General features: G+C 41.9%; 1 protein-coding gene across 5 annotated transcripts in view; it reads left to right on the top strand.

The window, feature by feature from the left end:
* The window catches only part of NOL4 (nucleolar protein 4), a 464,933-nt gene that overhangs the window by 361,561 nt on the left and 77,480 nt on the right, over positions 1-25,892 (top strand). For 3 of the 5 annotated variants that reach the window (XM_073583739.1, XM_073583738.1, XM_073583740.1), the window contains exons 7-8: positions 14,074-14,253; positions 15,704-15,895. In XM_073583739.1, coding sequence (XP_073439840.1) covers positions 14,074-14,253; positions 15,704-15,895 — 372 coding nt within the window. The remainder of the gene's footprint in view (positions 1-14,073; positions 14,254-15,703; positions 15,896-25,892) is intronic. The other 2 variants (XM_073583742.1, XM_073583741.1) reach the window with 1 other exon arrangement.

Genomic DNA, 25,892 nt, shown 5'->3' with positions numbered 1-25,892 from the left:
TCGATGCAGTATTACCAGTTGTGTGAGCGGTATTTGAAAAATCAGTCCACAACATTGTCATGAAACCCCTGTCTCCAACGCCACTTCTGCTGTGTGCACCACGAACACCTCTGCCAAGCTGCCCCCGGCCCGTACGGCTCGTGTGAGAACCATCATCGCTGCTGTGTGCTGGGAATGCCTCAAGCAACCGATTTACCAGAGTTGCTTGTTTATTAGCCAATATTAGGTCAAGGTTCTCCTGTGGCATGATGTTTTGTAATTTGCCTTTATAGCGTGGATCCAGGATGCTGGCCAACCAGTAGTCGTCATCGTTCATCATTTTGGCAATGCGTGGGTCCCCTTTTAGGATCTGCAAGGCATAATCTGACATGTGGGCCAATGTTCCCGGTGTCAATGATGCACTGCGAGTGCTGGTTGGAGGAGCACTTTCTGGCAAATCCACATCCCTCCAGTCACGCACAAACCCTGTACCAGACCTTGCCACGCCAACATTTTCACTTGCCCAACGAGATGCATCCTCCTCCCCTAAGTAATCATCCCCATCCTCCTCCTCCTCCTCTTCTTCCTCCACCTCGTCCAGGAGAGGTCCCTGAGCAGACAATGGCTGAATGTCATCAAGGATTCCCTACTCCTCTTCCTCCTCATCAACATTGGCTGCAGACGCCTGCTCCTTAAGGTGCGTCAAAGTTTGCATGAGCAGACGCATAAGTGGGATGCTCATGCTTAGGATGGCGTCGTCTGCGCTTACCAGCCGTGTGCATTCCTCAAAACACTGAAGGACTTTACAGAGGTCTTTCAGCTTCGACCACTGCACACCTGTCAACTCCATGTCTCCTCTCAAAGTGCCTGGCCGTGTATCCTCCCACAAATGCATTATGGCCTGCCTCTGCTCGCACAGCCGCTCCACCATGTGCAGGGTGGAGTTCCACCTTGTTGCAATGTCGATAATGAGGCGGTGGTTGGGAAGGTGGAGCAATCGCTGCAGCTTCTGCATACGAACGGAGTGTACAGGCGACCGGCGGATGTGCGCGCACAGTCTTCGCACCTTCTGGAGCAGGGCTGTTAACTCCGGATAATTTTTGAGGAAGCACTGCACCACCAGGTTCAAGGTGTGAGCCAAGCAAGGTATATGGCTGAGTTTTGAAAGGGCTATGGCTGCCACAAAATTACGGTCGTTATCACTAACTACCTTGCCTGCCTCAAGATGTACACTGCCCAGCCATGACTCAGTTTGTCGCTTCAAGTACTCGGCCAGCACCTCGGCGGTGTGTCTGTTGCCCAAACACATCATCTGCAACACAGCCTGCTGACGCTTTCCACTAGCTGCTCGATAGGAGGACACATCGTGTGCAACAGTGGCAGCTGCAGATGGAGTGCTCGTACGACTGCGCTCTGTGGACGAGCTTTCGCTTCTGGAGGAGGAGGAGGGTCGAACGCCTACAGCCAACTGTTTCCTATACCGTGGGCTAGGCAGCACTGTCCCACCACCGCTGTCCCCTGTGGACCCTGCATCCACCACATTAACCCAGTGCGCAGTGATGGACACGTAACGGCCCTGGCCATGCCGACTGGACCATGCATCAGTTGTGAGGTGCACCTTTCCGCTCACTGACTGCTTGAGTGCATGGACAATGCGGTCTTTCACATGATGGTGGAGGGCTGGGATGGCTTTGCGAGAGAAGAAGTGGCGACTGGGTAGGTCATAGCGTGGTACTGCATAGGCCATGAGTTCGCGGAAAGCTGTGCTTTCCACCAACCGAAAGGGCATCATCTCAAACGAGATTAGTTTGGCAATGTGGGCGTTCAAACCCAGTGTACGCGGATGAGAGACTGAGTACTTTCTTGACCTACTCATAGTGTCTGGGAGGGTGAGCTGGACTTGAGAGCTGCATATGGTGGAAGTAGTGGTGGACAGGGCGGACTGAGAGAGGGTTGATGATGGTGATGGAGTTGGTGTTCTTTCTGATGGCCTAGAATCAGTCTTTCGTTGATATAACAGTGGGATTCCCTGACTGCTGTGGCCTTGCAACGACACCTCAACATTTGCTGCTGTGCTAACCGGTGGGCTTACAGTGGGGGAAACAATGTAGCGTTGCTGACTACCTTCTTTGTGATCAGTTGCACATGTGGCACTTGAGGTTTGGTGTTGTGTCCACGCTTGCAAGTGCATGCTGGTTAAATGTCTAAGCATGCAACAGGTATTCAAATTTTTCAGATTTTTCCCTCGGCTAAAGGTCTTTGCGCACTTCTTACAGATAACCTTGGCCTGATCATGAGGATTTTGGTCAAAAAAGTGCCACACTGCACTCTTCCTACTTTGGCAGACATTTTGCAGCCTAGCACGCTGTGATCTTTTGACCCTCTGGACAAGCTGTCCAGCAACTCTTTTGATGTTTGGAACCTGTCTTTGGAGTGCTCCGGGCCTGCCAGATAACAGCTGTTGCGATGTCGATGTCTGCTGTGGATGCTCCTCATCTGAGCTATTGGAAGCAGCACCCTCTTCCCCAATGGATGCCAATCTGGGTCAACAACTGGGTCATCCATCACCTCCTCTTCTATGTCATGTGCACCTTCCTCTGTGTCACCGTGTATGGTGGTATAGTGTGCGGGAAGGGGCACCTGAGTCTCATCAGGGTCAGAATCTGGCTCTGTACACTGCGAGGACAATGTAGTGCTCTGAGTGAATGTACCAGCAGAATCATCCATCAGCGGCTGTGCATCAGTGCACTCCATGTCAGATTCATCTTGGCCTGGGTAATTCACCATTTGATTTGATAATCCAGGCATGGTATGTGAAAACAGCTCCATGGAGTAATCAGTAGTATGGCCTGCGTCATCCTTCAATCTTGGTTGGGGTGAAGGACACAAGGAAAGGTGTGGTTCATGAACATGAGCCTCCAATGACGACTCAGTGCTTTTACTTTTTACAACTGAAGAAGAGGAGGTGATAGAGCTGGAGGCTGAGTCAGCAATGTAAGACAAAACTTTTTCCTGATGCTCTGGCTTTAAAAGCGGTTTGCCAACTCCTAGAAAACTAAGCGTTCGAGGCCTTATGTAGCCAGACGATGACGCAGGCTCAACACCTCCTGCATTCGGTCCTATTTTGCTCTTGCCACTACCATCAGATCCACCACCAACACCATCATTACAGCTGCCAACCCCCGCCCAATTCCACGGCTTCTTCCACCAGCCTTCCTCATTTTTGGTAGAAATGTAGACAAAATCCAACAAACTATATAGTAATGTAAAACAAGGTACAAGGTGTCTATAGGACAGGGGAGATTTTGAATTTCTGCAGACACTTGTGGACACTGGACACTTTTGGATTGTGTGAGGCCCACTGATATCTGAGCGCTATGTCACAGGCTCGATGGCACAGCTGTGACAAAAGTGACGAGAGGATAAGGGAGATTTTGAATTTCTGCAGACACTTGTGGACACTGGACACTTTTGGATTGTGTGAGGGCCACTGATATCTGAGCGCTATGTCACAGGCTCGATGGCACAGCTGTGACAAAAGTGACTAGAGGATAAGGGAGATTTTGAATTTCTGCAGACACTTGTGGACACTGGACACTTTTGGATTGTGTGAGGCCCACTGATATCTGAGCGCTATGTGACAGGCTCGATGGCACAGCTGTGACAAAAGTGACGAGAGGATAAGGGAGATTTTGAATTTCTGCAGACACTTGTGGACACTGGACACTTTTGGATTGTGTGAGGGCCACTGATATCTGAGCGCTATGTCACAGGCTCGATGGCACAGCTGTGACAAAAGTGACGAGAGGATAAGGGAGATTTTGAATTTCTGCAGACACTTGTGGACACTGGACACTTTTGGATTGTGTGAGGCCCACTGATATCTGAGCGCTATGTGACAGGCTCGATGGCACAGCTGTGACAAAAGTGACGAGAGGATAAGGGAGATTTTGAATTTCTGTACACACTTGTGGACACTGGACACTTTTGGATTGTGTGAGGCCCAATGAATATCTGGGCGCTATGTGACAGGCTCGATGGCACAGCTGTGACCAAAGTGACTAGAGGATAAAGGAGATTTTGAATTTCTGCACACACTTGTGGACACTGGACACTTTTGGATTGTGTGAGGCCCAATGAATATCTGAGCGCTATGTGACAGGCTCGATGGCACAGCTGTGACAAAAGTGACGAGAGGATAAGGGAGATTTTGAATTTCTGCAGACACTTGTGGACACTGGACACTTTTGGATTGTGTGAGGCCCAATGAATATCTGAGCCCTATGTGACAGGCTCGATGGCACAGCTGTGACCAAAGTGACTAGAGGATATGGGAGATTTTGAATTTCTGCAGACACTTGTGGACACTGGACACTTTTGGATTGTGTGAGGCCCACTGATATCTGAGCGCTATGTCACAGGCTCGAAGGCACAGCTGTGACAAAAGTGACGAGAGGATAAGGGAGATTTTGAATTTCTGCAGACACTTGTGGACACTGGACACTTTTGGATTGTGTGAGGCCCAATGAATATCTGAGCCCTATGTGACAGGCTCGATGGCACAGCTGTGACCAAAGTGACTAGAGGATATGGGAGATTTTGAATTTCTGCAGACACTTGTGGACACTGGACACTTTTGGATTGTGTGAGGCCCACTGATATCTGAGCGCTATGTCACAGGCTCGATGGCACAGCTGTGACAAAAGTGACGAGAGGATAAGGGAGATTTTGAATTTCTGCACACACTTGTGGACACTGGACACTTTTGGATTGTGTGAGGCCCAATGAATATCTGAGCGCTATGTGACAGGCTCGATGGCACAGCTGTGACCAAAGTGACTAGAGGATAAGGGAGATTTTGAATTTCTGCACACACTTGTGGACACTGGACACTTTTGGATTGTGTGAGGCCCAATGAATATCTGAGCGCTATGTGACAGGCTCGATGGCACAGCAGTGAACAAAGTGACTAGAGGATAAGGGAGATTTTGAATTTCTGCAGACACTTGTGGACACTGGACACTTTTGGATTGTGTGAGGGCCACTGATATCTGAGCGCTATGTGACAGGCTCGATGGCACAGCTGTGACAAAAGTGACTAGAGGATAAGGGAGATTGGATTGCTTTTAAAAAAGCAGTTTGCAGAGCAGTGGGTAAATAGCAATGCCAGCCTGTCAGGAAGCCTTAAAAGGCAGCCCAACAACCAACACCACTGATACACCACAATATAGCCTCCCCTTGCACTGCACACACAGTGACTGGTGTGTTGTGCAGGCCAAATCGCTAGCAGCAGAAGCAGTTTTTTTTTCTTCTCAGCAGGACAAAAAAAAAAAATTGGGATTGCTTTTAAAAAAGCAGTTTGCGGAGCAGTGGGTAAACAGCAATGCAGGAATGTCAGGAAGCCTTAGAAGGCAGCCCAACAACCAACACCACTGATACACCACTATATAGCCTCCCCTTGCACTGCACACACAGTGACTGGTGTGTTGTACAGGCCAAATCGCTAGCAGCAGAAGCAGTTTTTTTTTCTTCTCAGCAGGACAAAAAAAAAAAAATGGGATTGCTTTTAAAAAAGCAGTTTGCGGAGCAGTGGGTAAACAGCAATGCAGGAATGTCAGGAAGCCTTAGAAGGCAGCCCAACAACCAACACCACTGATACACCACTATATAGCCTCCCCTTGCACTGCACACACAGTGACTGGTGTGTTGTGCAGGCCAAATCGCTAGCAGCAGAAGCAGTTTTTTTGTCTTCTTCCCTGCCTAACGCTCTCCCTACAGAATCAGCAGCAACCTCTCCCTATACTGAGATCGGCTGAAGTAAGATGGTGGTCGGCGTGCACGCCCTTTTATACCCCCTGTGACGCCCACCAAAGCAAGCCAATCACTTGCATGCCCTTCTGAAAGATGGTGGTGACCCCTGCCTATGTCATGCTCTGACGAGTGCGCCTGTGTTCCCTATGAGAGAGCTGCTACCAGACTCCTTTGGTCGCAGCTTATCTTGCCGAGAATGAAAGACTTGTACATCCTGAATGCTTTTCTTCCAGGACATCATCTGTCAGCATAGTTTACATGCTATACTGTCGGCTGAACCTGCCAATATTAGCCTATATTAGTCTAAAGTGTAAAGGGATCTTTAGCCTAAAGTAGCACAAATTAAATAATGAATAATGTGCAAACTACTGTTAATTATAACCATCCGATCTAGTAGATCTGGGCTAGAAGCCAATAGTGAGCTACTAGGACTTCTGAACTACCAAGAATACTGTAAAAATCAATGTAATATATTCAGTGTTGGTTACTAATCTCCCATTTTTTATATATAAGTTGAAACAAAGAATGATGCTTTCTCACAATAAAAGTTTCTTTAGCTCGAATTTTTTCACTTAGTTAAGAGCTTTGTGAAATATAAATGTATCTTGAAATGGACCAAGCCGGCAATATCTGATACAATATACTGTTTACTGTGCTCAGAAAAATGCAGGAAGAATATAGATCTTCTTTCAGGTTTCATAAATAAGAATAATTGAACTGGTATCTTATCATTTTAATGGTAATTAAATTGAATATGTTTAAAATGAAAGAAATGGAAACATATTGCTTCAATGGCGATATTTATGTAAATGAAATAAGTATTATGGCGTGTGAAAGATGGTTCTTATTAAAATTATTTTTCATCCTGACAACTTTCTAACCGTTTTGTCTCAGTCCTCTGCCGATGGATGTCAATGTAACCAGAAATGAGAGATCATTTTATCTTGGTTACGAATCGGTTCATCATTTGGTTGACCACATGTCCTGAGCTCATACCTACTACAGTATGTAAGCTCTTTCTACAGTATATGACCTCTTCTTGCCTAGGGTTGTTCATTTTCATCTTTTGCTTTATTTTTGGTTCACAGTATTGCAGAAGAAGAGGTAAAAAAAAATGATATTCCCATGTTATGGAGTGATGGAATTTAATTTTCCAATCAAAACTTCAGTGCTGATTTATCCCTGGGCCCCTTTACTATTCTTCCCTGATGTGCAGCACAGCCCCATTCATAAGACCCGCCACAATCACAAAGTGATGGCCTATACTACCGATACATCAATCACTTCATGAGATGTGAAAAACAATTTAAAGGCCTGTAAACCTGTAATGTAATGTGGCTCAGGGCACATATTCTGCTCCCAGGTATGCTACATTAAAAATGGTGGTCCTGGCTGGGTGTGTGGGCTTCGTCTATGGGGGGTGCTACACCCTTGCAGGCCGCATGCAGCCGGTGACATTGGCTGGCCAGGACCAGATGTTGAAAAGTACAATGAGGGACACCAGTCAACAATAAACAATCTTTTACTGAACAGTAACTTGATAGGGAATATGTACAATAGATAGCAGGTGCATAACTTCACAAACATTTCCTTTACAACAAGGAGCATCTTCACAAATGGTCTTTCTACCTCTTCCAGGCTTACGTCTACCCTAAGTTCCTACACCACCACTCAACAATGTACTACAGTCCATTAAGTGAGAGTCCTATCCTTCAACCCATGTCCTCCTTTCCCTTAGGGGAACTTGTTTGCCACTATGGCCGATACTTAGCTTCTCTGCTTGCTGATACCTTGGAACTCCCACCTGGGGCTCTCTCTTCATCTCACACTCCCTGTTACGTACTGGACCGTTACCTCTCCGATTTGTAAACTCAGGGCTGTACTGCTAGGCATGCTGTCCCATGACCCACCTCTGATAAATCACTCTGTCGTTCTATCACTTTTCCTTTCTCTGCTCATGATCACGCTGTTTAATGCCTCAGTCTCCATTCACTTTAGGGACACCCAACTCATGCAGGTTTGCAGAGTGCTGAGATGAAAGATCTGCTCTATTTGGAAGCTATGCCCTGTCTTGCTCACTACCAGGAAGTCCTCTCTGATTTTGCTACATAGCCCCTCCCTCTCTAGGATCATTTCAACTCTTAACTTTATCCATATATACTCACTACCTGTTGCTGGGCAGAACACAACTCTATCACATAACAATGCAAAACATTATAAAACAACACATCACAGCACATATCAACAAGGGTGAACGTGGGCAGTATGTCCAACCCCTTAAAACTTTATGAAAATAGTGTGACTTTACAATGGTCTTTGTTGGTGTGGTTTTTGTTGTCCACGTTTTAATTTCACTTTATTAAAATGTCACTCCATTAAATCAAAAGCTGATACTTAATCTAATCTTATGTATCCAGTATGGTACAGTCGTTATAAGAAGTACATTTGGGACATGCAGGCATATCATTTTGGAGATTTTTCCAGCATATTAAAAAATGGTACACAATAGACACTGCAGACCAACGTCAACTGAAGCCTTGTAGATGATCGGCTAATGCAGGGGCCTGTGTGGGAGCAATGTTTTGACTGAATATTAGATGGTTGCTTTTGTCTTTTAATCTATTTGAATTGGCAGCAATTTCTTGATATTCTGTGCAAGCATTAGCAGCGTTATGACAGTACATAATTTACAAGGCTGCCCACTCTCATTGGCTTTACTCACAAGCCACAGTCCATGACTACACCTGCACACACTTTGTTCGGACATCTTGCACAATAAAATATTTAAAGAAGTCTATAGTGACTTTCAATCCTGCATTCCTTTCTGTTCATTTATCATAGCTGACATCCTTCAGCCTGGCAGATCTGCTAAACTGGAATATCAGGAAGTCTTGCTAATGCAATTGTATCAGAAGATTGCTGTACAGACATGTAGATTTAGGTATGATCAGGAAGCATGATACAGCAATGTCTACGTGCAAGCTAAATACTGTACAAGAAAAGTGATCCATTCTGAATATAATTAATGGACCTGATTTATTAAGAATGGCGTTTTGCACACCAGCTTGAGTAAGCTGCGCCTGATTGATTAACAGACACACACCTCTTAATGGTTTAGTCACATCTTACAAGTGACATTCACCTCTTCCACAACTTTTACTCCGGAGTACAATTCTAGTGTAACTTACACCACCAACGTGGCTTAAATTTTTAAGAAATCGCTGTGCGGGCTTTGCCACACAACGTTTTTCACCATCTCGGCTCATTTTAGTGGATTTAGCTGTGATTGGTGTAAAAATTTCAAAAGTTGCTAAATTTTTGCACAACTTTGAGTTGCAACATTTGAAGGTATTTAATGCCAAAACTCAGGCGGAAACACCATCGGGAATCGGGCCAATAGTGTATAACTTATTACCTGTGACAAGTGTGTCAGGATTATCATTATAAGGGTGCAGACAGATGGTCGTATTTCTGGTGTGAGCTTCGCAGTGCATGGATTGGCCCGGCACCTCTACTGACCTGAGTATGACAGCGTGATATATTTTTATGCAGCTGTCACGCTCAGGTCAGGAGAGCTGATGGTCAGTCCAAGGATTTCAATGTGATCCTCGTACGAGAAATATGTCTGTCTGTCTGCCCCCTAACTATGACTAGCAGTGAATAGCAGCATGACAGATTATTAAATGAAACCCCAACAATCACTCAGAAGTGCAGCTGGAGAAGTAGAATATCTCACCTCCTGCCCGAGCAAGCACATAGAATGGAGTATAGGCTCAATCTAAAATCTTTGGGTTCATGAGATGACTGCTGAAAAGTCAGTCCTCACCTCCAGTCCATGAGATCAGCTCTCAAAACTAAATAAAATAAAATAAAAACTATAAAACTCCTTTAATCCAGCTCCTATCAGTGTGGACTTTATGCTAATTCAGCAACAAGGCAAAAATAATCTCACAGTCTGGAATTAGTCCAATATTTTAAGAATTCTAGTAAGAAAAGGTTGATGTTGAATGTCTGGCCAGCAGATGGTTGATACTTTCATGCATTTATTTGCATTTAGATAATCTCTTTCATTCTCGCTGGCCTTGTGGATGCGGAACTGAAGGAACATTATAGTAGGGACTAAGTTATTTTGCTTGAGTTTCTTATTGAAACCTCACATTAAACACCACATTATACAGGATGTATAGTATGGAATAATCATATTCTGTGCTGCATAGGGCTTAAATCAGTGAGAGCAGACCATGACCACATTTAGTAAGATTCATACTATTAAAAAGTAGATTCAGCTATTAGAGACTGGTGCACGAAGGGAGTGTCAGTTCCATGTAGGTTACCATATACAACTTGTGCTACTTGAGTTCCTGGGTACCGGTTGTGAAACCAAAGTCTTCTAATTTTTTTACATTGAGCATTGCATGAACCAAAAAATTTCATTTGCCAGGTGTCAGTCTCCACAAGGAAAAACATTATCCCATAGACCTCTGTCAAAGACCTCAAACACAGCCAACAAGTAACGTGCTCGGCACCAATAACCACAAGACACCCGAAACTGTTGCCCTCCAATGGGTGTATTTTCCTATCAGAGAAGACATAGCTTGCTTAATTATCCTAAATCACATAGTTAGTTATGCTTTTTAAAGTGTTGAACATTGACCTATATGGTGGCTACTTCCCACTGCCTGCTTTTTCTTAGGGAGCATTGCTTTGCCACTAAAGTCTCCTGACAACAGCCTAATGGTCTGCTCAAAGAAAAGCAGTACCCCCTAGTAAGGCACTCAGTTGATAAGGGGCTGTTCACACGGAATTTTGAAGTTTGCTCCTTACTCTGCTTGGTCTGTATACCCTAAAACCAGGACTCGGACATGCCCATAACAGAAATATTGATTTGTATAAGTTCAAAGTATGAGATTTTGGTCTCCTTTTGCGCTCCTTAGGCCTGTTTCACACTTCAGTTTTTTGTGTCAGTCAAAATCCACCAAAAAAGCGGAAAAGCTGATCTGTTCCTAACTGATGTGAACGGATGCCACCGGATCCGTTTTTTTTGACGGATCCGCCGAATGAAGAAGAGAGAGAGAGAGAGAGAGAATTTTTTTCCGTCCGCCAGAAAGGATTTCAGGGTTAAATTTCCGGCTGACTTCCTTTCTCCGGGCATGCGCACTGTAAAATACGGATCCTGCAGCAAAAAAAACGTTGCAGGGTCCGTCCAGGCATGCCGGCGGACGCAAAAATATTGGCGGATCCGCAAAAAAACGGATCCAACGGATGGCCATCCGTCAAGATCCGCCGGTAATGCAACTCAATGGGGAAAAAAAAAAGGATCCGCCAAAAAAAATGGCGGATCCGTTTTTTTCAAAAACCAGCGGATTTTGACTGATGGTCAAAAACGGAAGTGTGAAACAGGCCTTACTGGCAGTGTCTGTTTTTTAAGATGGGCACAAGAATGTAATGGGCCACCCCTTTAATTTTCCTGCTAGCTACAATATTTGAAGGCACATTATATTTCTTTATGCTGTTATATACAGAGCTATAGTGAATATGCTTGTATGTGCGCCTAACAGATAGAACCATTAACCTGCCATCTGATCACATCATCAATTGTTTAAGATGTTTTAATCAAAGTGAGATTAAAGAAGTCTCATCCTGTCTCAGGCTATAAATCAGAGTTGGAATCTATTAGTTTAAAACAATAAAGTAAATGATGACTATAATGAAAAGGTAAGAATAAAATGACCTGCTGAATAGGATGTAAGCATAATAGATACTTCCATCTCCTCAATAAAATTTCACAGCATGCTAATACGTCTCTTCAGACAGCTCATATAAATATATCTCATTAGCTCATTTAAGATGTCCATAAATTCAAGTACCCATTCACAGAGTCAAGATTGCACAAATATCATTATAAGCCCCACAGCTTGAGCCTGCCCCCCTGGCTATATAACATCTTCAACCTGATTTATTGTGCATAAAGCCACTAGAAGAGAAAATAGACTGTGTCGTTTTTGTGGGAACAGTTTGCACACAGAAAGATGATCGGTTTTCATTTTATGGATTGGGCTGATTTCACCAGTAGAATGTTATTATCACTAATTTTATGGCAATTCCTTTCAATACTGCGGTTTTACAGTTATCATTGCAAAGCAAATTATACCAATTATAAGAAGAGCAGCAGGATAAAATACAATACCCTATATTACATCGGATCAGGATTATTAGAGGGGTCCTCAATTCAGGATCCTTATTCCTCAGCAACGTTGCTTTGAAGGACCTGCCCTGTCCTCATGCACAGTCTTTTTTATTTGAATGGGTACTGCTCATTGCTCTGTTTCCCCTGCTGTGGCACTACAGGAAAACTAAACACTTACTGCCAAGTTTTCCCTAAGGGACTGCTGAGGGTCCCAGAAGGAAACAAGGACAAAATTGTCATTATCTGCTTAGTTCATGGGATTAGGTAGTTCAGAGGTTAATCTGGACGGCCTCACTCTGAGATTCTGCAAGGCTTTTTATAGCCTCATTGTGGACTCATTTGTCGCTTATACTCAGATCCTTGGCCGAGTGTTTGTGACCCTGGTGCGCTTTGTGACAGTGATACTTTATGCTTGTTTGGTTTTGACCCGGTTCTGTCCCTGTTACGAGTTCTGCCTGTTCCTTTTGTACTGCGTTGCTATCTCTGTGTATGACTCATTGCTTACGTTCTGACTATTCTCTGCTTGCTCCTCTGGTACCACGCTGCCCTCTCTGTGTATGACCCCCCCGCTTGTCTGACCTGAGTTCCCCTAATCTTCACTCCAGTATTCCTGTAATAGAATCCTACAGTCATCTACTGCAGCAGGACGCTAAGCCACGCCCCCTGTGGTCACATGATCGTAGGTCCTTGTACTCTTTACTACCTTTAGTGTCGCAGGTCCTGTTCTCAGAACTTCCCCTGCAGTTTCGGACCCCGGGCCCTCCCGTAGTCTGGGTGAGTGACCCTGCTCAGCCGCGGCAGTCCGCCGGCGCTGACAGGATCCTGATATTTAGATTTTCCAGAGCATGCAAGATCTAAGAAAGAATTCAGTATTTGAAAAAATCTTACAAATCTGAACAATGTGTATTTTAATGGTATATTCTAATAGTAATCTCCTGATGAATTATCAGAAGAAATACACTTCTACTGGATAATGAAAACTAAGCTAATACCATACTAACTACTGTAAGTCAGTTATTTAAGTTCAGACTAATTCTGCATTTCTATCGATGACATTAAATGGCCACTAATGGGCCAAATGAAAGTTGATCAGAGGTTGGTAAAAGGGAATCTGTCACCAGGTTTTTGCAACCTAGAAGCATAATGTAGTAAAGGAGACCCTGATTTCAACGATGTATCACTTACTTTACTGGGTCCAGCAGTTGTGATACAATCAGAGATTTTAGAAGTAGCATGTAACAGAGCTCAAAAAGCTGACCCCACCCACACCACAGCTTTCTATGTACATTGTCTATTAATAGTAAGCTGCTTATCAGAGGAGGGGGCGTGGTAGGACCACTTGGTACAAGAGAGCTAGTCTGGTCAAAGAAAATCTGGTGATAAAACATTCATTATATTTAAACTACAGCACACAGCCTAATAAGCGACACATCCCTGCAATCTGTGCCTCAGCCCCTATCTCATATGGTCCTCAGACTACATAGCAAAAACCTGCTGACAGATTACCTTTAATAGCTTGTTTAGGCAGACCGCATGCAATAAAATCGTTTGTTCTGGGCATGGCTTGTTAATTCATGCCCAATCACATAGGATTTTGCATAAATACATAGATAGGACTCTTCTATTCACAAATTATTATTATCACTATGTTGTGTTATACTAGATATGAAGCCATGATTATGGTAATTGTTCTCTAGCTTATTATAAAAGGACATGAACATTGACTGAAAGACTTTTCTAAAAGTTATTATATATTTTACTCAATTTAGAATTTATTATGTTTAGTTTGGTCCAGTTTTGCATAATTTATGAATAAAAGTTTTAATAAAACAATCTAAAATTAATTATATGAGAAGGACCCTTTGAACTACACGAAAATAACACAAGATATGCAATTTCCAAAAAGAGTAGAAATAAGTAAATAAAGTAAAAATTGCATGGAAAATGTATAGATTTAGAAGAATTTTGAGAAAATGTATAGATTCAGGAATCATGTTTGGCTAGCTGAAATGTATCCTATTTATGTCTTTTATTTCATTAGGCTTATTGGTTAGGAAATCGTTTGTGTCAACTGATGCAGCTTCTTCTTTTCTCAGTCTCCAGCACATAGCTACTCCAGCTATGACTCTGGAAAAAATGAAAGTGTAGGTGGTTGTGGTGAAGATTTGTCTTTGAATCGGGGTGATGAAGATGAAGATGACCACGATGACCACGAGGATGTTGAGAAGGCAACTGAAGCTGATGGAGTGGAGGCAGAACGCCTGAAAGCTTTTAATGTAAGTGATCATTGTGACAAGCAAGACTGCAGAACATATCTCCGCTAGGTCCCCATAGTGGTTATGCTTATAGGTTACATTTTCTTTTATTATGTGTCATCTCTTTGGCCACAAGTGACAGATGACTTTGGAAAGTTGTTGCCAATAGACATATTCTGCTTTTTGTTACATATATCGATATTTGTTGGCTTCTTTAGAACCTTTATGGACTATTCCATCTAAATGGGATACAAGTTAAAAAAAAACAACATATTTTTGGGTAAATTACCTTGTTACATTACCAGAATGTATCTCAATTAGTGATGAGTGAGTATACTCGTTGCTCGGGTTTTCCCGAGTGTGCTCGGGTGATCTCCGAGTATTTTGGCGTGCTCGGAGATTTAGTTTTTGTCAACGCAGCTGCATGATTTACGACTGCTAGACAGCCTGAATTCATATGAGGAGGAATGCCTGTTAGGAATTCCACACATGTATTCAAGCTGTCTAGCAGGTGCAAATTATGCAGCTGTGTCGACAAACAGTAAATCTCCGAGCACGCCAAAATACTCGGAGACCACCCGAGCAACGAGTATACTCGCTCATCACTACTCTCAACGTATAGGCATTTTACAGCATTTGGAACGTGGACTAAGTTTACTTAAAAATTAATTTCAGCAACTGGGGAAGATAATGATGAGAATGTTTTTTGTTTTTTTAGTACTTTGTATTTTAATATTTTCCACGAAAGTTTTATAGATGGTTCTGGAAAATACACACTTCCTCGATAAAGTCCATTTGGCTATAACATTGTTAAAATTTTGGACTTTTGTAAATAGATTAGGAGTTTGTGTGATTCACTCTCAATGAGTAACTATAGTCATTTTACAAACTAATTTAATTGTAACTGTTTTCCCAGTAAAAAAAAATATACACATGGGGTTTTTTAATAACATTTTCCAAGTTGTGTCTGATCTCGTCTTAGGTATTTCGATGACTTCTTCATTGAGCTATATATGCCTTTTTTTATTGTACATTGTCTATTTTATGTTTATGCTTTTTGCGGTAATCTCCTTTCTTTTATTTGCTTTAGAGACTGCCCGAGATAATAACTAGACTAGAGCTTTGTGTTGTGCTGCTTGTTATATATGTTTTATGTATTCTGAATGTTTGCTTTGCTTTCACTTCTAGAACGACAGAAAGTGTGATACAGTAAAGCAATGTTTGCTACCTTTTTTATTTTATGGGATATTTATGTGTTTTTGCAATGTTAATCCTTTTGTTTCTACCTGCTGCCTTGAGATATCTTCGTAAGGAAATATATTTGGCCTGAGATGATGCTTCATTTTTTTTTTTTTACCACCATCTTCTGCTCATGACAACGTATCTATTCCAATCAAGAATCTATGGTAGTAAGATGAGAGACAAGAGCAGTCGTCCAACCCCTTCTCCTCTGTCTCCCTCTTACCAACAGATGTTTGTCAGGCTGTTTGTAGATGAAAACTTGGACCGAATGGTCCCTATCTCTAAGCAGCCCAAAGAAAAGATCCAGGCAATCATTGACTCATGCAGGCGACAATTCCCTGAGTATCAAGAGCGTGCCAGAAAACGCATACGCACTTACCTCAAGTCCTGCAGGCGGATGAAAAGAAGTGGTTTTGAGATGGTGAGTTTTGACGTAAAATCAAGCCCATCAAAACCCCATATGTAATTCCATGACACTATTTGGTTTTCATCTTAGTGTCTTTATTTTACCCCCCCCCCTGGTTCTATTAGTTAAAACATTTTTGTAATCCTCTCATCATTCCTGAATTTTTTCCCCATTTGTTCCTTAAGTAAAATAATCCTGTTTCTTATCATTTACTGGGGCCCTTAAGACAGGGTTATTAAAATTAATGCCACACATGGTGACAAAGAATAGCATCAAGAGCAGGATAGCACAGGGGTGTATGAGCGGGCTCCACGCATTAGGAGACTTCCATTTCATAAAGCCTGAACAATGATTTGCGCCGGTTCATTTCCTGGCCCTGATTTCATTCTCTAGATCTTATTTTGCCATTTTATTCTTTGACAAACAGCTAGTTTAGCATATTCATTTCCAGTATCCAAATCATATACTTGTGCTTTTCGCTGGCTGCGTACCACCGGTCATGCATAAATTGTCAGGTCTAATAATACAATGAGTAAACAATTTATATCGTAGATAAAGGGAACCATCAAGCAGAAAATGAATTGTTTCCAGTAAAAGGTTTCTAACGTACATGACTTTAGTCTTGTATGGGAGGAACATTACGTATGAGTTGTGCGGATGGGTCAGGTATGCCCTTCATCAGGCTACAATTCATTTTGCATGTTGCTATAAAGAATTGAATTGCTGTACACGACATGTTCCGGTATGGTATGATTTGTTTTGTGTGTTTCATGCAAAAACGCAATGAATTGGAGCCATGTGGAGAAGCATTAGGTACTGCCCTGAACTATGTATAGGGTCATATAGATTCATATTTGTTAAGGTTCTAGGTAGACTTATAGTCTGACATGTTGATTCAAAGCAGGGCAAAACCAATAGGGGAGTCCCATATTAGGAGAAAAATTTGTTCCTGATTCCACATAATGCAATCAGACTAGATCCCTGGACCTATGTACCATCACAGAGTCTAGTACCCATAACCTGTAATGTTATATTTTTCAAGAAAGGTATCAAGGTCCGCCTTGAAGCTTTGTGAATTAACTATCACCACATCATGCGGCAGAGAGTTCCATAGTCTCACTGCTCTTACAGTAAAGAATCTGTGTCTACGATTAAACCTTCTTCCCTCTAGACATAGAGGATACTGTGCTTAAGGGCTAAAAGAATTGTTTGTTTTTTCTTGTCTGGCTCGTAAATAGCCGTCCACAACATGTCATGTTCTCATACTTAGCAGTTGTGTGTTATGGGAAAGAATGGAAATACATTGTTAGAGAGGTAAAGGTAATACGTCTTATGTTTGCCGTAGTCTAGCCTGGGTCATGAACAGGACAACTGGTTGATACCCAAAAAAAATAGGTGAAGAAAATGGTTTTGTGGAACGATGACAGGGGTCAAGACCTAAGCTTGCTAAATGACCAAAGTTGCAGACTGCAATTTGCAAGTTCATTTCTATCATTAAATAAAATAGTATAATTATATGTTTTATATACGTAGGATAAGGAAAGGTGGCAGAGTAGGGTTATGAAGCTTTGTGGTGGTCATTTCTTAAAGGAAATCTTTTACCAAATCTTTGCTACACCATCCATGAGCAGCATGATATAGAGACAGAGACCCTGATTCCAGTGATGTATCCATTACTGGGCTGCTTGCTACGGTTCTGATAAAATTACTGTTTACGCTGCAGCAGATCTACCAGTGCTCTGAATGCTGAGCTCTTTATAACCGACCCACACCAATGATTTGGAGCTTTCAGTGTGCACTATGCATAGGCAGAAAGCTGCCAATCAGTGATGGGGGTATATTTATACAGAACTCATGAATATTCAGCACTACATGGCAGCAAGTTTACTAGTTCTCTTGTGATAATCTGCTGCTGATAAAACACTGATTGTATCAAATCTGCAGCCAGCCAACGTAGGCAGAGCTGAAGAAAGAGGTGCAGCAGTGGGCAGGGCTTATCAGAGGAAGTACACAGCCCTCCGCAGCTCTGCCGAATGCTAGTGTGAAACTAGCCTAATTTGCATGACAATTTATGTAAATACTTTTATGCCCAATGATGGCAAAAGTATTCTCAGAGTGATACCTTTATTGGCTAACCAAGAACCAGAAAATAATATATGTTTTCAAGCTTTCAGAGCACAGAGGCTCCTTCTTCAAGCAGGATTATAAATGAATTAAAGGGAATCTGTCACCCCTTTTTTGAATATGGGCTGCCGGCACCGACATCAGGGGCTTATCTACAGCATTCTCCAGATTACCTTTAATAAGACAAAAGGTACAAAATTTAAGGGATACTACTGCAGGACTTTTGTTTCATGAGGTGGGAGGCGTGATGCCTCCTAAAGATAAGCCACGGAAATCCAATTAGGCATTTTCTTACAAATGGAGAGGCAGTGGGAATGTTCTTCTTAGTTATCTGGAGTCCATCTGGTGGAAGTGTGAATCGGGTCCATGTAGTGAGTTATAATCCAGGTGGTAAATTGTCAGAGAATTTAATATATTTGTCAGTTTGAATTCCCACATTTTTCTCTCTGTCGTCCTTAAAATGACCATTTAGTATTAACACCTTTAAGTCTGTCATACAGTGTCCAGGTCCAGAGAAATGTTTTCCCACAGGCGTGTCCATTTCATTCCTGATTGTGTGTCGGTGTAGATTCATCCTTGTTTTTAGTTTTTGCATGGTTTCCCCAACAGAGGTTCCTCCAGAGCATCTTGTACATTGTATCATGTACACCACGTTGGAGGATGTACATGAAAAGGAACCCATGACCTTATAGACCTCATTTGTGTTTGGCATGTGGACTGTATTTGTGGGTAATATGTGGGTACAAATTTTGCATTTGTTACTGTTACATGATAATGTGTCCGTCACTGATGGTGATGAGAGGACACTTCTGACAAGGAGATTTCTTAAGTTAGGGGGCTGTTTGTAGGAGAGAAGTGGTATTTATGGGATTATTTCTTTTAATTTGTGGTCTTTATGGGTTGGAGATCAGCACCAATTTTCCTTAGGATTTTCATGTGGGGGTTGTATGTGACCACAAGAGGATCTGTGGATCTGTTCATCTATCACCAGAGGACGGTATTCTTGGTGTAGGATTGTATTCCTCAGTGATAGCAGCTGTAGTTTTCTGTCTTTACTGTCTGAACAGATCCGAATGTACCTCAGAGCTTGAGTGTAGATGATGGATTTTTTTTGTACTTGAAAAAGGTCTACGGACCGAAACGTCACCACAGGAGGCAGAATAAAATGTAAGGCTTTTTTTTCACCACTGTCTGAGGCGCTGTCTTTTTTATCTTTTGCTATGGATTTTTTAGTGTGTCTTGGATGAAAGCTGTTCCATCTAAGATACGCCGGATGTCCTGTGGGCTTATGGTAAATTAATGTTTGTATGGTGTTGTCCTTGATGTACATGTTCGTGTCCAGAAAATGTATTTGGGACTTTGAGAAGTTCAGGTTGAGCTTGATGGTTCGGTGGGACTTGTTGAAGTTGTTGTGGAACGTATAGAAGCAAAATTTAGGTTCAATAAACAGGTAAAAGCACACTTTTCCAGAAGATAGCTTTAGTCAAGGGCATTTACCAATGATAAAAACATTACCGACATTGTAATCGCTGTTCCCATTTGGACTCACAATCTATGTTTCTTATCATTATATCTTTGGAGTATGCTAGGGATACAGAAAACCTGCAGGAAAACATACAAACTCCTTGCAGATGTTGTCCTTGATGTTATTTGAACCCAGAACCCCAGCCCTGCAAGGCTGTAGTGCCAACCACTGAGCCACCATGCAACATGTAGAGAAGGGAGTTAGATCCAAGTGAAACACTCCGGCAATAGCATTTCTCCTCTTGAGAACAAAATGTCCTGGCATGTTGAAATCCAGCTGACCAACCCTTTTCTGCCTTTTTCCCACAACATTGATCACATTATATGGTTGGCCAGTCGTGACAAAGAGGCTTTGTTTTGCCTAAATTAATTTAATGTGTATGCCGAGGTTAGAATGTTTCTTGATTCTATGCTGTATTCTTGGAGGCAATGTCATCTCTAAATCTTGAATACTAGTCATGCATAAGAACTTCGTCTACTTGGTAATTTTACTTTTGTAAATGGCCCAGTATGGTGTACAACTTCTACCAATCTAAGGTCAATGAGTTCCCCTGATTTGTTTTTCTGGTGTTGGGTAGATGTTTATTAGAAAAAAATCTTTTCAGTCAGTTGATGTTTAGTTGGCAACAATAAAGGGGGTTTTACACATAGCGATATCGCTAGCAATATTGCTAAAACGTCACTGAATTTGTGACGTTATAGCGATATCGCTATGTGTGATACTTACCTCCGACCGGCTCCCCCGCTGTCCGTCGCTGATCGCGCGAGATCAGGCGGCTCCATTTCTCGTCGTCCGCTTCCTGCTGTGTGAGACGAGCGACGCTGGACGCGGGCGGGAGGACGTCAGGATCGCTGTGTGTGAAAGGTAAGTATCGTGCGCTGCGTCGCTGCTGCATCGCTGTGAGATCTTTCTGTGTGAAAGCTCACTAGCGATCATTTAGCGATGCACCAGCGATCCTGACCGGGTCGTATCGCTGGTTGGATCACTGGTGCATCGCTAAATGTAAAAGGGCCTTAAGTCAGCGGATCCTCTACCAATCACTTAGCTGATAACATTTGTGATGTTTAGACAGGACAAACAGTATCTGTAGTTGTACATACCTTTACAACTAGGCAATCAAGTAAATAGAGAGTAAGCACTCTATCCGGGGTACAGAATACCATTATTTTCCAATAACTTCACTTTCACAGCATGTCCTCACAGGAAAATTATAGCTGAAAGGTTTTTAAAATAGGATGAGTTTAGAAATATGTCCTTATCTAAACCTCTTTTATCACCGCAGTTACCATGCAGTGAGTGGCTAGCTTTTTTACAGTACAGGAAAATGTATTTTATTCTATTTGTTATAATGTAATATTTAAAGTACATTTCAATCAGTCCTTTCAGAAGCTTAGATGATAATTGATCGACAGAAATTGGAAAAGTTATCACTAGTGCATTAACAATCTGCAAATGTATTCAGATTAAAAAGAGGTGAGACATGATGATACTATTCCATACCATATTTGCTAAAGCTGGCAAACAAAATCATATTCCAGATGTATATTCTGTGCAAAAGGTTTAGGCAGATGTGGAAAAAAATGCTGCAAATTAAAAATGCTTTCAAAAATAGAAGTGTCAATAGTTTATTTTTATTAGTTAACAAAATGCAAAATGAATGAAAAGAAGAGAAATCTAAATGAAAGAGACAGAAGGATTTGCGCAAGCCTACATGTACAGAAAAAAGATCTGTGTTTAGTTCTCAAGATGCTTGGAACAACCTCCCCTTCCGAGCTCCTTCAAAAACTCTGTGCAAGTGTGTCTGGAAGAATTGATGCTTTGATGTTGTCTTGAAAGCAAAGGGTGGTCATAACAAAGGTTGATTTGATGTAGATTTCTTTTTTTGTTCATTCACTTTGCATTTTGTTAATAAAAAAAAATATTTATTAACGTTTCTATTATTGAAAGCATTTTTACTCTGCAGCATTTTATCCACACCTGCGAAAAACGTTTGCACCGTACTGTGTATATATACACATATATACAGTGCTGTGCAAAGTTTTGGTCAAGCGTTGAAAGAATGCTACAGTGTAAGAATGTTTAAAAAATAGAAGTGTTAATAATTTGCATTTTCTTAATTGATAAAAATAAAGTGAATGAACAAAAGAGAAATCTAAATCAAATCAAAATTTGGTGTGACCAACATTCTTCATTAATAAGGCATTAAAACATTAATTCCTCTAGCTACACCGCAGTTTTTGAGGGAACTCGGCAGGGAGATTGTTCCAGACATCTTGGAGAACTAACCACAGATCTTCTATGCTTCTACCATTTCATGTAATCCCTGACAGACTCAATCATGTTGCAATAAGGGCTCTGTGCAGCCATATACTCACTTTTAGGACTCTTCTTTATGATGAAGACAGTTCTTGATGACATTAGCGGTATGTCTTGGGTTATTGTTTAACTGTATGATAAATTTGGTGTCAGTCAGATGGCTCCCTGATGGTATTGCCTAATAAATATCTGCCTGTATTTCTCAGTATTGAAAACACCATTTACAGTGGGGAAAAAAGTATTTAGTCAGCCACCAATTGTGCAAGTTCTCCCACTTAAAAAGATGATAGAGGCCTATAATTGACATCATAGGTAGACCACAACTATGAGAGACGGGATGAGAAAACAAATCCAGAAAATCACCTTGTCTGATTTGGCAAGATTTATTTTGCAAATTATGATGGAAAATAAGTACTTGGTCACCTAAAAACATGCAAGACTTCTGGCTCTCACAGACCTGTAACTTCTTCTTTAAGAGGCTTCTCTGTCCTCCACTCACTACCTGTAGTAATGGCACCTGTTTGAACTTGTTATCAGTATAAAAGACACCTGTCCACAACCTCAAACAGTCACACTCCAAACTCCACTATGGTGAAGACCAAACAGTTGTCAAAGGACACGAGAATAAAAATTGTAGCCCTGCACTAGGCTGGAAAGACTGAATCTGCAATAGGCTAGCAGCTTGGTGTGATGAAATCAACTGTGGGAGCAATAATAAGAAAATTCAAGAAATACAAAACAACTGATAATCTCCCTTGATCTGGGGCTCCACGCAGGATCTCACCCTGTGGGGTCAAAATGATCACAAGGACGGTGAGCAAAAATCCCAGAATCACACGAGGGGACTTAGTGACTGACCTGCATAGAGCTGGGACCACTGTAACAAAGGATACCATCAGTAACACACTACGCCGCCAGGGACTCAGATCCTGCAGTGCCAGACATATCCCCCTGCTTAAGCCAGTACATGTCTGGGCCCGTCTGAAGTTTCCTAGAGAGCATTTGAATTATCCAGAAAAGTACTGGGAGAATGTGATATGGTCTGGTGAAACCAAAGTAGAACTGATTGGTAAAAACAAAACTCGTCGTGTTTCGAAGAGACAGACTGCTGAGTTGCATCCAAAGAACACCATACCTACTGTGAAGCATGGGGGGTGGCAACATCATGCTTTGGGGCTGTTTCTCTGCAAAGGGACCAGGATGAATGATCCATGTACATGAAAGAATAAATGGGGTCACGTATCGTGAGATTTTGAGTGCAAACCTCCTTCCATTAGCAAGGGCATTGAAGATGAAACGTGGATGGGTCTTTCAGCATGATAATGATCCCAAGCACACCACCAAGGCAACGAAGGAGTGGCTTCGTAAGAAGCATATGAAGGTCCTGGAGTGGCCTAGCCAGTTTCCAGATCTCAATACCATAGAAAACCTTTGGAGGGATTTGAAAATCCGTGTTGCCCAGTGACAGGCCAAAAACATCACTGATCTAGAGGAGATCTGCATGGAGGAATGGGCTAACATACTACGAACAGTGTGTGCCAACCTTGTGAAGACTTACAGAAAACGTTTGACCTCTGCCATTGCCAAAGGATATATAACAAAATATTGAGATGAACTTTTGTTAATGACCAAATACTCATTTTCCACCATAATTTGCAAAATAAATCTTGCCAAATCAGACACGGTGATTTTCTGGATTTGTTTACTCATTTTGATTCTCATAATTGTGGTCTACCTATGATGTCAATTACAGGCCTCTCTCATCTTTTTAAGTGAGAGAACTTGCGCAATTGGTGGCTGACTAAATACTTTTTTCCCCACTATATCCTCATCAAATGCCCAGTTCCATTTGCTGAAGTGCAGTCCCAAACTTTCAGGGAACTTCCACCATACTTCACTGTTTCCACATTAGACATTCATTATTGTGCTGCTATCCCACCCTTTGGCAAACAAACTGCCTTCTGTTACAACCAAATATTTAAAATTTTAACTCATCAGTCCAGAGAACCTACGGCAATTTTTCTGCATATGTTTTAGTGCAAAGCTGTGTCAATTAGCATTGTTTCCATCTAGAAAGTATGATTTTTGGCCACAATTCTTTCATGAAGACCACTTTTGATCAGACTTCTCCAAACAGTAGATGGGTATAACTGGAACGCTCTGGTTGCTACCAGCTATGAGCAGATGGCCCTGCTGGACATCTTATGATTTTGAAGAGAAGTAAGCATGATATGTCTTTCGTCTGCTACACTAAGTTTCCTTGGCTGACCACTATGTCTACGGTCCTCAGCATTGCTCATTTTCTTGTTGTCCTAAAATGACAAGAAATACAGGCAGATACTTATCCATCACGTAATATCATCAGGGAGGCAACTTATTGGCTCCAAACTTACAGTCAATGTTGTTAAAAACTATGGTCACCATAAAAAAGAGCAAGGAGTCTTGAAAGTGATACTATGGCCCGGACTGAGCCCTGATCTCAACATAATCTGTAATAGATTGTATGAAAAGATAGAAGGATTTGATCAAGTCTACATCCACAGAAGATCTGTGGTTAGTTTTCCAAGATGTTTGTAGCAACACTCCTGTCAAGTTCCTTCAAAAACTGTGTAAGTGTACTTAAAAGAAGTGATACTGTTTTGCAGGCAAAACGTGGTCACACCAAATTTCTCTTTTTTTTTGTTCACTTTGTATCTTCTTAATTGATAAACTTGTAACACTTCTATTTTTGAAAGTGCTCTTAATTTGTAGCACACACTTGCCTAAAACATTTGCACAGTACTGTATATTTTTACAAATATGGATTTTACAATATAAATAATCCCACAATGTTCATTGTTACTCCATAAGCTATCGATTTTCATATATGTGATGATTAATATTCTTCACACTTACAACAAGATTACTTTTGTGAATTTTTACTATTTTAAATCAAGCTTTAGAGGTTTTTCTTGTAGTTTATCTTTATAAAATGTAATTTGTGATTTACAAGGTTTAAAGGTAAGAAAGAAATTGTGAGAGATTGGGAAAGCATGTCATCTTATGTGTGAGGGAACCTACTTTTGAGTGCTAAAATTGCTAATGAGCTGAAACTTTAGTGCCAAAGTTCTATGCTAAAATGAAACATAAGTGGTCAGCGTTCTGTGCAAGCTAGTGAGCTTTAAAAAGTCTAAAATAATTGAAGACGTACATCAGGAAAGGAATCCTCCAGCAATGAGTATAAAACTTCATGTTTATTCTAAGAACTTAAAAAGCTGTATAGCTCGACATGCAAGCCACATAGAGTGTAGAAACCTATGTGCTTCGGGTTACAGCCTAAAGGCCCTTTTACATTTAACGATGCACCAGCGATCCGACCAGCGATACGACCCGGTCAGGATCGCTGGTGCATCGCTAAATGATCGCTAGTGAGCTTCAACACAGGAAGATCTCACAGCGATGCATCAGCGACACAGCGGACGATACTTACCTTTCACACACAGCGATCCTGATGCCCTCCCGCCCGCGTCCACGCGTCGCTCGTCTCACACAGCAGGAAGCCCAGCAGGAAGCAGACGGCGAGAAATGGAGCCACCCGATCTCGCGCGATCAGCGATGGATAGCGGGGGAGCCGGTCGGAGGTAAGTATCACACATAGCGATATCGCTATAACGTCACAAAATCAGTGACGTTTTAGCGATATTGCTAGCGATATCACTATGTGTAAAACCCCCTTTAGTCTTGGTATACCATGACTTACGGTACCTCTCATCGCTGGAGGATTTCTTTCCTGATGCACGTCTTGTTGCAGCCCGGACCGGGTAAGACAGCAGGGGCAATGAATGGTCTGGTACAAAGCCATAGAGTTACCTAGTAAAGCTGGTAAAGAACCAGTTGGTTGTATAAGGCAGCTAAGGAAGGAGTGATATGACACATAGTATAGCTGGTAAGAAATGGTTTAGCATATAAGATAGGCGGGATCGAGTTGTTTTGCATATAAGAGAACTGGTGAAGGAATGGTATGGTACATAAGAGTACTTGTAAAGTAGTCAACAATGAAAAAGTTTC

This window comes from Dendrobates tinctorius, unplaced genomic scaffold (assembly GCF_039654945.1).
Source record: "Dendrobates tinctorius isolate UK_male_01 unplaced genomic scaffold, ASM3965494v1 ptg000081l, whole genome shotgun sequence".
In the NCBI taxonomy this organism is placed as follows: domain Eukaryota; kingdom Metazoa; phylum Chordata; class Amphibia; order Anura; family Dendrobatidae; genus Dendrobates; species Dendrobates tinctorius.
The sequence above is the reverse complement of the archived record's forward strand: the minus strand, read 5'-3'. Positions and strand labels throughout refer to the sequence as shown.